A 15,601-nucleotide genomic window follows, 5' to 3' on the forward strand; every position below is an offset into this window, starting at 1 on the left:
CTGCAAAATAGAGTTCTCCTTGTTGAGCAAAAGCTTATGCTAGCAAGACCAGAAATGAATTTCCTGGAATCAGTGGATTTGGGCTGTGTTCGTTTGCAGAGAGAAAAAGGATGATAACCATAACAGAACTTGACAGTAGGGGATAAATCATTAGAACCCTATATAAACCTTTTAGATCCCTCAGTACGAACATGTTTCAGGAATACTCAATGACATACTGTGTGGAAACACCCATAGCCTAAGCCCACAGTTTTCAGGACAGTACTTTTTCCCCAGACACATATTTGCAGACTGGTTCTTCTAGAAGGACAGCATATCTAATCTCTTTAGTTCTAAATGAACATCTCTGGAACATAGAGTTACTAATGTTTTCAGTGATTCAGAAGTCTATCTAAACAAACAAACACTTATGAACCATGTATTTGGGTATACACAAAAAGCAGACTGCAGAGAAGTAAATCTTATATTGCATTTCCAAATTCTGAAACCACAGAATTTCTTTTGCTTCAAAAAATTCATGCCATCAGAATTAATTGTACTACCAAACCAGAAGAAAATGACATTCTCAGGGTAAAATGGTGAATGTTTGTACAAAAAGATCAAAATTCAAGAGTATTTGTTAGTCAAGACTGAGCTGTAATAAGCTAGTTCTTGAGGAAGACAGAAAATAAACTATTGTCAGGGTCTAGCCGGCACACTATCCCATGCCTTCAGTATTATTTCCCTGATAAAAGGTGCTTTCAGCATTAATACCATTGTCTTTGAAGATATGCCACTTCCTAGGGTTACGCAGCGTCTGCATAAAGTTTGGAAAAGGTAGAAAAAAGTCCCAGCAGTGTAATGACCCATTTCCCCTCCTTTAATTCTAATCTTCATCAAATAACAAGGTCTTTTGAATGCTGCTTTGTGTGATTCCGTTGTTGTCTATAACTCTATAACTCTATAACCAGTACTAATCCTTTTAGACTCTATGAGGTCAATATACTAAATAGAAAGAAAGGGAAGAGTATCGAGTTTGTACTTCTCTTTTTTTTTTTTCCTACCTGCTTCCTGAATTGATGAACACCTATAAAAGCAGCCAGAGGATGAAATGTATGAGGAACATTCAGACTTCACATTTCACCAAGCTTTGGTTGAATGTTCTTCCTCTACAGGAAGCACACTTCCTTTAGATGTCAGTGGAAGTAGATGAGGATCTTGTTTTTCTTTGCTTTGTGTCTCCTGACCTTTACTTTTGTATTGTCTTTTTTTTTTCTTTTTCTTTTCTCTCTCCCTTTCTGTTCTTAAACTGCTTGCTTAAGATCCACTGCATTTTATTAACTTCAAGTATCTCAATGATTCATAAGTGGTTCATAAGTTTGTTTAGACAGACTTCTGAATCACTGAAAACATTAGTAACGCCACGTTCCAGAGTTGTTCATTTAGAAATAAAGAAATTAGATATACTGTTCATCAAGAAAAAGCAAGTGTTAGCTTCAGGGTGAAGCCACATTCCTGGTGTACCAGGAAACTGTGCACAAAAACCTAAGCAATGAATTGAGGAAAGCTCCCTGTACAGGAGGGATTAGCCAGGGAGCCTCTCAGTGAAGCAGGGACCTATGTATCACAGAGATCAATATTTGTTTGTTACACACATAGCATGAATGAGTAGACTATTTTTATTACAGCTTTTTCAGAATTCCATTGCATATACTCAAATTACAAAATAAGTTCCAACATATCAGTTAGAGAAGCAGACTGAGACAGAAGCAACTGTCAGGTTATCACTGGAAGAGGACAAAATTAGAAAGGCCACTTGGGAGGGATCCAGCATGAGCCATCTCAGAATGTTATTAGGAGACTGCTATTTTCTTCTGAAATAGCAGATACTTTAAATCCTTTCTTTCAGATTGATGGAGCTAAAAATGCAGAATCATTCCTCCATCAGTTACAAGCTTCACCACTTGCTCCATCTTGTCATTTTAACAGTGGTAAACAATGTATCCCACCTCTGATACAGCACAGTACATTTTCAGAGCAACCTAATACTTACTTGCTGAAATTAACAAAAAAATTCAAAAGCCTCCCTCATCAAAATTTTAAAATGTCTAAATGGAGATGGGAGGAAAAGGAAGAAAGCATTGCTGAGTAATGTACTCCTACAATAATTTTCCCTCCTTATCCTGAAGTTGTTTGAGATTGAAAACTTTATCTTGAAGGACGAGGCTGCCTGACCTTGCTGATTTCTGAACAAGCTCAGGAACCACTTCATTACAATGCCAAACGATAGCATAAGGACACTGCTGTGAAATATGATTGCTTAAGATTACTCTTCCTTCTTTGTTTTCACTGAGCGGTTTCAGTACAAAAAATGTGGCAGAGCAAGATCAATTTCCTTGGTAAGCTACTGAGCACTCTCAGAGTCTATCAGAGTTACCGTACATCGCACAAACTATTTTTCCAAACAGGTTACACCAGGCTATGCTATCCTTTACTGGCATTTGTGAACAGAACTTGGAAAACCACACTGCTTTAGATTTTATTATGTATTTTGCTGAAGTTAAATGACCTAGTTTACCCTAAAATGATGAGTATTAATGAGGAATATAAGTGGACTGCTGAGATTCTTTATGCCACAGATTTTACCCAACTCTTTTACTTATGAGTAATGTTCTATTAGGATAATACGGATCTTTTAAGAGGTATGTCAGTCTGTACAGCTTATATCAACAAAAATGTAATTTAATGTTCTACTAAGTTCTCCTATCTATGGCAGACTCATTATCATTACTCAATTACTCAGGAAATAAAAAACCATCCATCTCTATGGACAGATCCTGGTTCTCCATTTCTATTCTCAAAGACCAAAATTATCTTCAAACAGTACAGAATTAAAAAGCCTTCTCGCCTGATGCAGTGCACTAACCCATGTTGTTGGTCATAACCATCATGTCATTACTCCACCTCTAGCTTTGTAAAGAAAACACTTTTCCCAAAGACTCATTCTTTTTTTTCAGTCTTGCAGACAGAGGCACAAAGGTGGACACCATGGATGTGGATAACATAATCCAGATATATTTATGTTCCAGTTAAATTATACCATTTGTAAAGGATAACAGTGTTTAGAAAGTAGCCAACAGAAATAAACAAACACTGTTATTTGGACATCATTTTTCTTTTTTCTTTTTTTTTCCCTATGGCTTGCAGAACCTTTCTAGGAAAGAATTTTATCCACAGTGATATTCTAGCCATGAACAAGGCAGAACGAATTTGGACAAAATTTTTGTCAAACATAAAGCAAGTGAAAACAGCTAAAATATTGAATCCTAAGCCTTGCACGATCCAAAACAAAACAGAGGCCTTGCATTTTTTGCAAGATTTTTCTGTTTGTAAATGCAAGACAGTTCACTTCATTAGTATTATGGGGAAGATCATACTATGGCATAAACCTCTTTTCAGCACCTTTAAAGCAACTTTCTTATGTCAGTACATATAAACAAAATCATTATACCAAATTCTATGTCACAGACTATTTTTAACAAGACTTTCTTTCTCTGTGTAGGTTTGGCTGGTTCAGTCTAAAAGCAGTGTTCAAGTTTAGCAAAATCAATTCACCACTTTTTTCTACTTGTTTGCCTACTTGGGTTGTAGGTCAGACTAGTGACATTTTAAAAAATTAAGTCATTATGAAAGACCATGGGAAGGCCTATTTTGTCAGTCAGCTACACCTGAAAATTACAGCTGACTTCAGAGAGAAACCAGCTCATTCATATAGCCATTTCAGTCACAGTGTGAGTTACACAGAATTGCAAAGTTACTTATAAATTTACATGCTAAAAGAACTCAATTTAAATGTTTCATTTCTTCCTACCTAGATTTTAACCATATACAAGAAGAGTCACAGAAACACTACGATACCATATTAAAACTTAATTTTGTATGCCTCAAGATAACAGAAGGCAGAGTGGAAAAGTTGGCACACTTGCATTCAGCTCCTAGTTTTCACCTACTTTTTAACTATCCTATGAAGCACAGTGTGACAAGCTCCCTTCGTAAGAGAACAGGTTCTGTGCAATATCATGATAATCAGACAAGCGATTTCCACTCGCTATGATGTGAACATGCTATCTGATGAGCACAAACACATTTCCTAAAAGAATACATTTTAAACTACTATCTTATCTGACATGGAAGGGCACTGGGCACAAGAGATACGTGTGCAAACAGACTTCAGTTCTTACATATAGCAAACCACAATGTAATATATTGTGTTCGGTAATAAATGAAGGTTGTATTTATCGTAGACTTCCTATTTGCAACTTTTTGCTCCTCAGAGGCATCTTTTCAGTGAAAAGCAGAATCAAGCATGCAATATATTTACTGATATAAAAACAAAAATCAGAATTAAAAAAGCACCAACCTCCTCATCAACATTATGGGCAATTCCATTCTGCACTGGTCCTGAATCGCTTGGTGGTGTTACTGCAACTTCCACTTTTGCACCTTTCTCTGTGGTATTATCCATAAATAAGAGCAAGAAAACAACACAGTATTAAAAACCAAATCTATTAGTGAAACTGCAGTCACGTATTTAGTCTGTTGAAATCATCAAATACTGACGGTGGACAAACCTTAAAAAGAGAGAGACCAAAATCCTGGCTTTTGTTTGACCACATTTTGAATCAATTTCTTATAAGTAGCAAACTTGCATTTGAAGAAGCCATCGTAGTGGGAACTGTGTTTTAGAAAAATGTACATTCTTTGCAATACTGCACGCTCCTTATGCTAAACTGAGCATAACATTTCAGGTAAACTACAATATATAATGTTCTACACATTGAAGAATGCAAATGAGGGGCTGCATTCAAGAAGAAATAACTTCTGTAACACACTAACCTCTGCAGTTTCGAAAGTTACTTCCAAACTGTAATAAAGTTCCTTCTTCTTCAAAAATACAGGATAAGAATGAATGGATGACCTTTAAAACAGAATCCTATTGCCCTTGTGCAAAACTGTAAAAGGGACTAAAGGAATAAAACTGGGCCTTCAGTTTCTGACAGAACATTTATTCAAATTTTTTCTGACTTAGTCTATCTTGGAATTCTCCAAACAGCTATCACCGCTTTCGGTATGTGCCAGATGAAAATGTCAATGGCCAAAAATCCCTTGGACAATTTGAAGTAATGGGGAATAGCAATAAGAAATGTCTTATACAAGTTCATCGTGCATTATGGTACGCTCCTATGAACGTAAGTAAATACAGCTGTCAAGTTACATTACTGCTACCCAGAGATTCCTCTAAATTAAAAATCCGAGATCACAGCCAAAGCTGAGTGCCAAGACTGTCTTTAATTATTTCAGTATTTCTTAACCCCACACTCAGCATTATGGTTTATCAACTGTGTCCCATTCAGTTGCTTGACTGAGGAAGTAAATTTTGTCTAAACATAGCACGAGGTCAGGAAAAGTATCATTTGAGAAAATGATTCAGTTTTTATCAGACACATTTGCATATGGTTTTCTAATGCAGAGAATGTGCCATGGTAGACAAAGGATAATATGGATTTCCTTTTGGTATAGGAACTTTTGAAGTAAAAGACAAATTCTTGCCCTCAGTGAAAAGCCACTGTGAGCTAATTCCGTACAATTAATACAGATGGGCTTAAATGACTTTCAACAACTAGTAGATTCACAAATAAAATCTTAAATAGGAAGGTTGTTTCTCTTCGAGGCAGGGGGTGTACTACATAGAACACATATAATCCTAGAGCAGTGGTTCTTGTTCTACAGAGACTATACCCATCACTCTGTAACGTAGAAGCTACTTGTGTGAAATTTCTGACAGGTTTCACTTACTCTCTAGAAAACTTTTAGAGCTCCATAAAATGAGAACTGGTGAACACTGTTTCCTCTGGATAGGTAAAATATGCATGTATGGCTGGATTCAGTACATGGAACAACAGGGCAAAGCACCACTAAGAAACGAGCTGGTAATGCTATAAATCACCTGAGACTACCTCAGTTATCTGTTTGGATTGTGGGGATGGTGTTTATTTTGCAGAACTGATTAACAAAACTTTTCCTTTAACAACACTGCACTGGGGCTGAGCTAACTGTAATTGTGTTGCTGTCCTTTACTTGTGCAAGTGGTTCTGTAACGCAGACATGGAGAAACCACAGAGCTTAGTCATACTGGTCAATACTCTCTTTAGACCTATGGGTTGAACAAGCAGATTAAAGAGAACAACAACAGCAGCAATAACTCAATAAACTCACTGAATTTTGACAGGTAAGTTTTGCATCTTTATTTCTGCCAGTTCCTCACTTGTCCAAAATCAGTACTGCATTTATCTCTTCAGTCCTCCTAGGAGGCTTTCTACCTGCAAATCAGACCTTCTCATCTTGCACTTAACTCCTGTACTATCTTCGGATTTCATTCTCTTTTCTATAGGGAATCAGAATATGTTTAGCAAGACAGTAAAAACGAAGCAATAGAGGAATTAACCTCTAAGGATTTACAAGCAAAATGAAACAGTGAAAAACAGTCTCAAGAACACACAACAGATCTGCATGGCTGCACTCACCATGATTAGCAGCTCCATTCTGCCTTTCACTGTCTTCTACCTGGCACTTCTTTTTGGCGATCTTATGCAGAATTGAGGCCCTCTCCTTGAATTTTCCTAAAAGAAAGCATTATTATTATTCAGATGCAGATATTTTGAGAGGCAAAGTTTGTTTGCCATAGCTTAGGATCCAAAAATCACTGCTAACAATCCATTTCCATCCCTCCCCAAAAGCAAACGCTATTAAACACTATCTGATGTTCTTACTAATGCTTTTTTGTTTGTTTGTTGTTTTTTTTCTTCCCGTTTTGCGAACTCTGCAAGAAGTAGAACAAAAAATGGAATCCAACGTTTCTTCTGAAGCAGTCAGTAAAGTTCCACCTAAAAAACTACTGGTGTAGGATCTGAGGCTAAAGAGAAGATGAATACAGATGAATATGGATATTACGAACAAATACACACAGTTTCAGGTCTCAGCTAGTAGCACAGTAACACAGAATTTATGATGAACCCATACACCACATTACTGTGGGTGTGGTCAATCTTGTCACTTTGCACTCAGTATGCCCCCATAAATTCTACTGATACTTCAGATAGGAATGATGAAATCTTCAGAACAAATTATTTCCATGCCAGCTTCTCAAAGGAAAACTTCCATCTCACCATGTTGTCTACCATGAGGTTAACTATACAGCTGCCTTCAGGGCAACTCATCTCCTCCTAAGAGAAAGTCCCAAGTCCTATTGCTCTTCATTGATCAGTGTTTCCAAATGATACATTCATACTAGGCAATGTCAAAGTAGGCAAACTTAAGCAAAACAAATTCACTCCTTCCTCCACTTTAGTTGATCTGTCTATGTAAGAGCTCTTTGGATAGCTTATCATAGCACATGTGTTGTAGACAGATGCTGTATGCCCTTCTCTATTGCATCCTCATTGGTTTTGCTTTATAGGACTTCTTTTCTCTTTTTTAAAGTATAAGTTGTTGACTAAAGTATATAGCATTATTAGATAGAGGTCTTGCAGTTTTTAGCTATTCATCGCCAGTTTAAAATTCCACTGAAAATAGTTGAAACACTGAAAATCAATACTAAAAGTTGAAAACACTAAAATCAACAAAAAACAATGAAATAAAAAAGACAGCAGGCTTAAGGTCAAAATATATTTCAGTAGAATCACATAATTGATTAGCAATGCAAAATACTACTGGTCATGGATGAACACAGGTAGCTGGATAACAGAAACAGATCACTGTTTCCAGGTTAAAATAAAAGACATACAAGAAACAATCATTGGTTAAGAAAGAAATCCTCTCTTCCCTTCTCACAAATCAAAGATTATCAGAAACTACACCATCACAAGAAATAGGTTCAAATGCATGTATTAAAGCCTTTATATGTGCAGAAACTTATGCACAGTACATAGGGACTAGCAGTTACCATTCACTTGGAAGTGGAATTCTCACATCAACAACAAATCACTTGGAAAGAATTAAAACATCACCAAGTCCTAACAAGCAGTATTATCCTTCCAGCAGCCCCTATCTTTTCATTAGCATATCATGCTCAGTGTAGGTAAATAAACAGCGGGAGGAAACGATTAAAAGACATAAAATCAAGTACCGAAAGCTCCTGAACTGAAGCTTCATTGCTGTAAAAAAAGTACCACCAGTCTGTCTGAAGACAGAGCAAAGTAAAAGAACACAGGCCTATGACTCCCCTTTCCATTTGCCTTCCTTTTTTGTCTATAAGTTTCAAACAAACCAAATCAGACCTTGTTCAGCAAAGGGGAAGGACAGACCCACATGGACAAAGAACCACTCCAGGAAATTTCAGAAAGCCCCACAAATTTTGACTTAGGCACAGACCTTCCATGTCTTTTTTCTCTCAACTCCTGGCGTCATTAAAATAACCCACAGGAATTCAATGCTATCATTATTGTTCTAGGAGAAGCTAGAAGTGTGTATTTCCTATATGCTGTAGGTTTTTATACCCAAGCATAGTTTTCACAGCAATTGGTTTCACGAGTGTTTAGATTGATGAAAATATTTGACAGCACAGACCTGAAATAGGATATTTGTTCCAGAAAATACCTATTTAATCTAGATTTGCTGAACTCTGACAAATGCTGCAGTTCATTTTAGTTTAGAAAGAATAGCTCTGAAAGAACAAGAGATCAAGGCCAGATGATTAGCAAAGAAGGTAGCTTAAAACTAAATTGTTTATATTTGAATATATGCAAACAAATCAGTATTGTGTAGTACATACACCTTGATCTGCATGAGTAACTCCAGCTGGCATCAGAAGGAAGAGATTTTCTTGCTGATCATGAATATATTAAAAAAATGCAATCCTTGGACTACAATCTAAATTACAGACTACAGATTCCTTGCATGAGAAGCCTCTGATTTTACAGAAAAGTAATTTATCTTCAGAAATTCACTTGTCTAAAAATTTAAGACTTTACAATTTGTCTACTTCTCAGTCTCAGATCAAACACAATCTACTACATCTATGCACAACCAGCACCACAGCTAAGCTTTCATGTATCAGAAGACACCAAATCTGTGGCTGCTGAGCAGTCAGAACTGTGCATTCCAGTCCTGCTGGTGCCTGGTTGTGGAACACATCTGAGGGGTGGCAATTGATCAGTTGTGGAAATTCATCTCATGTGATTTCAGCTTGAACTGTAAATTGCTGCAGAAGTGCCACCTGAAAATAAATGTAGTTTTGTCAAGTCCTAGGCTGTTGGTTGAGGTTACTTGACAGCACAGGACTACTGCAAGGGTTTTTTCCCATCCGGTATGGTCTATCACTTCTTTAAGTTGGGCAATTGATTAATCGGCAATTAATATAAATTTCTGACCAAACAGAAGCAAATAAAATGGAGATCAGTTTCAGAAACATGGAGCCCAGAGGCCCTCTGGCTGTATCTTCTATTGCCACCTGTCACTTTTGCCTACAAAAATAGATGTGCCTGTGCTTCTCCACCAGAGGACGAAAAATCTGCTGCCTCTCTCCACTCAGGGCTTGGAGGTCCCGGGGTAAGGTTGTATGACATTAGAAAAAACTAGAAATCTGCAACTGGTTTTACATGTTTCTGTGGCTAACTTATTGCAGAAGATGTATAAAAACCTAATTCAAGGAAAAAAAAAAAAAGAAAATAAAGCGTGAAAGGGATGATGAAAATAAGTGTGATGTGGAGTGTGTAGGGATTATACTTCTGAATATTCAAATAGAGAACTGAAAATATAACGCACGTTGATCTAATTGCAGCTTCTAAGGTATTCTGTTCATTATTGCTTTATGAAAGATATGAAAATGATGGTGACAGTTGTGTTTAAGCTAAATTGTACCATAGGCTCTTGTCAGTGTTAATACTTCTTCAGACAAAGAGCTTCCTTCCTTCTTTTTGTTACTGGAAGATTTTTGCTACTGGATTTTAGCTACTGCTACAGCATGCTCTTTGATTGTTTATTCATGAGGAGGGCTTTCTGAGGTGACATTGAATATTAATAGCATTACTTCAGTGTAGGCACAGTAATAATAAGTACATATATTATACATAGCATACTTGCAAGGATATTTTCCCACAAGTAGCTATATTTAACTAACATAATAGGATTTATAAAAAACCGAAGACAACTTATGCAGAAATTGCTTTTGAAATGGCAGGTTTAATACTACGGAATAAAATATTAGAACTTTAACATATCCAACTCTGAGGCTAGAACAAGAAATGACATTCACAGCTTGACTGGAGATGAGACATACTGCAAAAGCTTTATTTCTGGTAGCCCTATCTTAATTGCTTCTGCTGACTACTCATTTCAGGCACTTTAGGGTCCTTCAGAAGTGTTCTTACACAACACAGAGACTGATGTTTGCCAGGTAAAATCTCCTGTCAAGAATTATCTCTTATATTGGAACCAACCCTGTGAATCAGACAGTGAATCTGTGCAATTAAGGGTGGTGCTACTGGGCTGCCCTACAAGTTGATGGTCATGCCTGCTCCAGAAGAAACCAGCATCTGTCAATGATAGAAGGAACCATCTTTCATAGATGGCCCCAGAATAATATGGACTTATTTGAGCAGCAGCAGTACACACAGAAAATGAGAAGCAGTCAAAATTTACCAATCGTGACCAAGAGTAAGTCTGTAATGAAGGCTTTCTATAAACCTTTTTAATATCAAGATCAACCTAAACTATAATCTAAACTTGAATATGACCGTGTTTATAAATACAGAGAAAATAAGCTCTTCACCTTTTATGTTCAGCATTAAAAATAAGTAGGGATAGTTAGTTAACCTTTCAATAGATCTCAACCTTATTTCTCTCCTCAGATAGGCCACTAACTACTTATCTGAGCATTCACAACATCTGCCAGGCATCCCAGTCAAAGAGTTGGACAACAGCCTCGATCTTATAGAACTCAGGACTCAGGCCTGGAAAATTTTGAATTACAGAAATGCTGATGAATTCGGACTGAAAATGTGGGAGAAACTAAGGAACTGCACTCCTGAATAAATATAGTAAACTGTAATGCTTTTTATTAGCCGAAGAACTCCCCCAGATTTCAGTGAGCCCTGATTTAGACCCTAATTACTTCCTTCCTGTATTGTTAGAATCAGAATTTTAAGTTGAATACCTTCTGCATTGCAATTAAGCATGCAATTAATTTTACACAAATACTCATGCCTAGTTTTTAGAATTCATTCATTACTTTTGAGTAATACAGTAAACTGAAGTCAGTACATAATTTTTCTCAAGCCGAGAGGTTTAGCCAAGTGATTTCAATATCCATAAACAATCTTCCTGAATGCACTGTAAAATATTACAAAATGAGCATTTATAATTCATACTATACTGCAATACGTAACTTATCAGTGTGGTTTTGCATGTACATTCTTTTTCAGCTGTATTTCCTTATCTGAAAGTAGCAAAACTGAAAAGTTGAAAATAAAAACCAGAAAAAAAGAACCAAAGCTTATTGCACTGTCAATGAGGTCATGCAAAAAGGAATCATTCAAAAATGGAGAAACTGAAAACAGAACAAAGAAAAATGAAATAAAAAGTAAACACTGAAAAGCCTTCGAAAGAAGCTGATACAAACAATTCTAAAGTATTTCTTACCTTCTTCAGTCATTGTGTCATAATATTTTAGGTTTCCATATGATCCAAGCTCTACAACATCACAGTAAAAGACACAAAGATAAGGAACCAGCAGACAGTCAAGAAATGTACATGTTTTTGCATGTGCTTCATATCAACAGTGATTAATGAGAAAAATTCTGCAGGACAGTGACACATAGATTACAGAAATGGAAGTGCCTTTCCACCCCCCTGAAATTTCACTTTTAGGTGAATGAAATGAAATTTCCATTTTAGAAGAGCAACTTGTGAGAGCGTGTTAGAAGAAGCGCAGAAATCTACAATTCAACCTAGTCAAGGTGATTACCAACTTGTCCCTATATCATTATTGTCCCTACGTATTATATTATTGTCCCTATACTATGTTATTGTCCCTATATATTACCAAGGTGTCCCTATATTTGGGAATACATAATAATCCTTGACAGGACTAGATCAGCAGGATCTTTGAAAACTAAACTATTTAACAGGTCTCAGGCCGTACACACAAATACTTACGTGTCCAAAACATACAAAAAACATAATGTCAGAAATTGTGTGTAATACCATCTCACACACACTGTTCTGACTTGATGGCTTGTTACAAAGGGGTTGCTTAACTTGACCACTCTTGTCATTCGTGAAGTCAGAAAAGATGTATTTACTCACTTTACTGGGGGTTATGAGACTTAAATTCATTAAACCATTAACTCGATCTTAATAGAATGAATTATTATACACTCTCAGGGCAGAGCAAAAGCAATGCAGAGAGCTCTAGATCTTTAGGGCTGTGTTTATTTTTCTGTGTGATACAGTCTTTTTTTTTTTTTTTTAATTACAGATTTTGCTTTACACCTCATTTCTGAGTGAAAATGTCATTTTTTTCTTTAAGTTTTGCATACATATAAATTCAACAGTTAGTATTGGTGTCAACTTTCTGCAAAAAGGACAGGAATAATAAGCACAAGGAAGAATTTTTAAGCAATCTGTTGAGGAATTTATGGATGATTTCGGTTGCTAATTTCATGAAAAATTTTACAATTTAGATTCTGAACATCCAACCTTTTGATAGAGTGTAATCATACAAAATGGATACTAAACAGCTCAATAGTGAAGTTTTCTTTGGAAACGCTCCCTCTTCATGTTTATGAAACTGCTTAAGAAATTAACTACAAAATGCTGGCCATTTATTTTGCTTTTAGCTGATGCACCTCACGATCTCTCAGTATTTTTCCACATAAGTGAATTCACTGGAGGTCTGGCCATTACTTCTTAACTGTAAAATAACGTGATGATGCATAAGGCTGATACTTTGAAAGACCCTAATTTTTAATCTATTCTTGGATACCTAAATTTTCCAAAAAAACATTTAACTCAGTGCAAAGACAAAAGCTGTGTAACTGGATAATACAGTGCTACATTTTAAAATGAACCGTGATTTATTATAAGGATTGCTTCATGGACATACTTTAATAAAACCAATTACAAATATTGGCACACTCCTGCTTGTACAATGCTGTCTGTTATCTGCACATAAGTATGACCACTGAATTTACTTTAAGTCTTTGTTAAGGGAAAAAAAATGTCATTAAATAAATAATTTAATATACTGTTTTATAATAGTATACAATACATACATTGCTTTGTAACACTGTTCTTATTCTTGAAACATATTCTTTGTAACTACAATTACATAAAGGAATCGATTCTCCAATCGTCTTGATTTTAGCCCTAAAGATTTGAGTTCTTTACCCTGGGAGAGGTCCCAATATCTTCAATATGGACTTTCCTGCACAGAGCATTTGGGACCACGTGTCCCAAATCGAGGCTCCATGTCCACTGACTGCAGGGACAGCACTTCTGTTTAAATTTATTTTCATTGATCTTTGCCCTGTCATGTCTGTGATCAGGCTTGCTAAGACCTTGGGTAAGGTGTCTGCTGGGGAAGAATGAGAGTGGAAGACAGATGCCAAAAGGAGCCTAAGAGTAATCAGAGAAATGGGAGTACATGCAGGAAACAACACTGCCAGAGAGAGAGTGCAGAAACTCATGGAGAAATGAAAAGTAAGAATGCAGATGACGAAGAACAAAGTTGAGAAGAAAGTTGTACCATGGTAACAAACTGAAGAACAAACAGAAAGATAATGCGAGGCCTCTGATTTCATGGCTGAAGCAGAAGAGGTTTCAGACAATGGTGACAATAACAGTGATTTGTGCTACACTTTCAGAAGGAATAAAAGCAGCAGCAGAAGGGCAGGGCACCTGACACACTTGCAATCTAGTTTAGATCAGTCTGATTCCCATCTGAATTGAGAAATACAAGGCAAATAAGAAAATAAAACAGAGACTCTGACATTACAAAACCAAAGAAAAGGAATAGAGAGGCATGAGTACATGATGCTGACAATAATTACATTCCAGGCAATACTCAACACAACAAGGATTAAACTAGGCTAATTCTTGCAGTTATGAAAATTATTTCCAGGAAAAATCTAATCTTGCTGGTGAGATTATGCTCTTTAGAGCTTTTTAGTCCTGTGTGCAGAAAAGAACATTGTATATGATCAACGGTCCACTGACTGCAATGCACACAGTAATGATGCTGCAAACTGTAGCTGCATATTTGCATGAATTATTTTCTGGATTTCAAGATTGCTTGAAATCCACAAAGTCAGTGCTGCTTAACAACACCAGACATCTGCCTTTACAAGTCAGCCTCTAACGTATCAGCTACTGCTATAAAGCAAGTTTTGCTGCTGTAATAAGATTCTGTTCAGTATGGCTGTAAGTAAGCTCAAACTCAATTGAAGTACTTAAAAAATACTGGAAGTGGGAAAGTTTTCTGCGTTTAAAGTAAACTTATTTTAAATGGTCCTGAAAATCTGAAATGCCAAGATAAAAAGTGCTTGAAAAGATATAAAATAAATCCAACATTACTACAATTGGAGAAGTCCAGCTTCATGAACATGCTATGTGGTTCCCATAGGGAAAGCACAGCAGAAAGACTGGCTGCCAGCCAGTACAAGCATTCTGTATAAAACGAAATGGTGCATGCTGCATAAAACGAAAAGGATGCAGGGATGCAGATTAACAACTGATTCTCAACATTGACAGAATCAATGAATTAATTCATTCCTTTCTGCATATTTTTACACTGGGAGAAAACAGGGGGCTTCTAGTAATCCTGTTTGACATTCCTGTGTCAACGCTTACTATGACAACACTTACCTTATTACCTATTGTTCCCTATTGCATATAGTACAACTACTACTAAGTGGTTCTACTGTAGTTGCCACACAGTACCAAAGTAAACAGAAGAATATTGTTACTCAGTGGTAGCACACTGATTGCAATTCCAAACAATATATCTAATTATTTTCAATGCTCATAAGTACCATCTGTGGTGAAATACTTATTTCTGCTACTGTAGTGCAGTGCTGCGGGCTGCCATGGAAGGAAAACCAGAGTTCCAGAACTCTTTGATCTCCTGCCACAAAAATTCTCAGATATTGCAGGTGTCCCTAGTTACATCTGAAATTAGCCCCGCCTAGAGATTCTAAGAATACTCAGAGAACACACAGCTACTCTAAAGATAGCAACCTATAGGTGTGTGCCTCTTCATGAAAAACATGAATTCAGATTCTCAGAACAAAGTAATGCATTGTGAGTTTCTTAACCAAGCATAAGACTTGCACTTCCCATAAAAATACACATTTGCATAAAGATTCATTTCACACATCTTCAAGGTAATTACAATGATTCAAAATTGACATTTCTTTTATTCTAAGCAGAAGTGCTAAGGGGAAAGCACTGATGATAATCCTCTCAATGTTTAGTGCAGTTTCACTGTTGTATCTCAAAACATAAAGGCATCAAGGCTTAATACTTAATCGACATCAGTGGCAACTTTGTCTGACAGGGAACTGTT

The 15,601-nt window shown here is 36.5% G+C and overlaps 1 protein-coding gene across 3 annotated transcripts in view; it reads right to left on the reverse strand.

The window, feature by feature from the left end:
• SLC24A2 (solute carrier family 24 member 2) overlaps nucleotides 1-15,601 on the reverse strand; it is a 105,181-nt gene that overhangs the window by 18,049 nt on the left and 71,531 nt on the right. For 2 of the 3 annotated variants that reach the window (XM_042877487.1, XM_042877486.1), the window contains exons 5-7: nucleotides 11,677-11,727; nucleotides 6,564-6,659; nucleotides 4,400-4,488 (exon numbers count right to left, since the gene is read on the reverse strand). In XM_042877487.1, coding sequence (XP_042733421.1) covers nucleotides 4,400-4,488; nucleotides 6,564-6,659; nucleotides 11,677-11,727 — 236 coding nt within the window. The remainder of the gene's footprint in view (nucleotides 1-4,399; nucleotides 4,489-6,563; nucleotides 6,660-11,676; nucleotides 11,728-15,601) is intronic. The other variant, XM_042877488.1, reaches the window with a different exon arrangement.

The sequence above is a fragment of the Lagopus leucura genome, unplaced genomic scaffold (assembly GCF_019238085.1).
Source record: "Lagopus leucura isolate 7727_CA_CO unplaced genomic scaffold, USGS_WTPT01 Super-Scaffold_100018, whole genome shotgun sequence".
NCBI classification, from domain to species: Eukaryota; Metazoa; Chordata; class Aves; order Galliformes; family Phasianidae; genus Lagopus; species Lagopus leucura.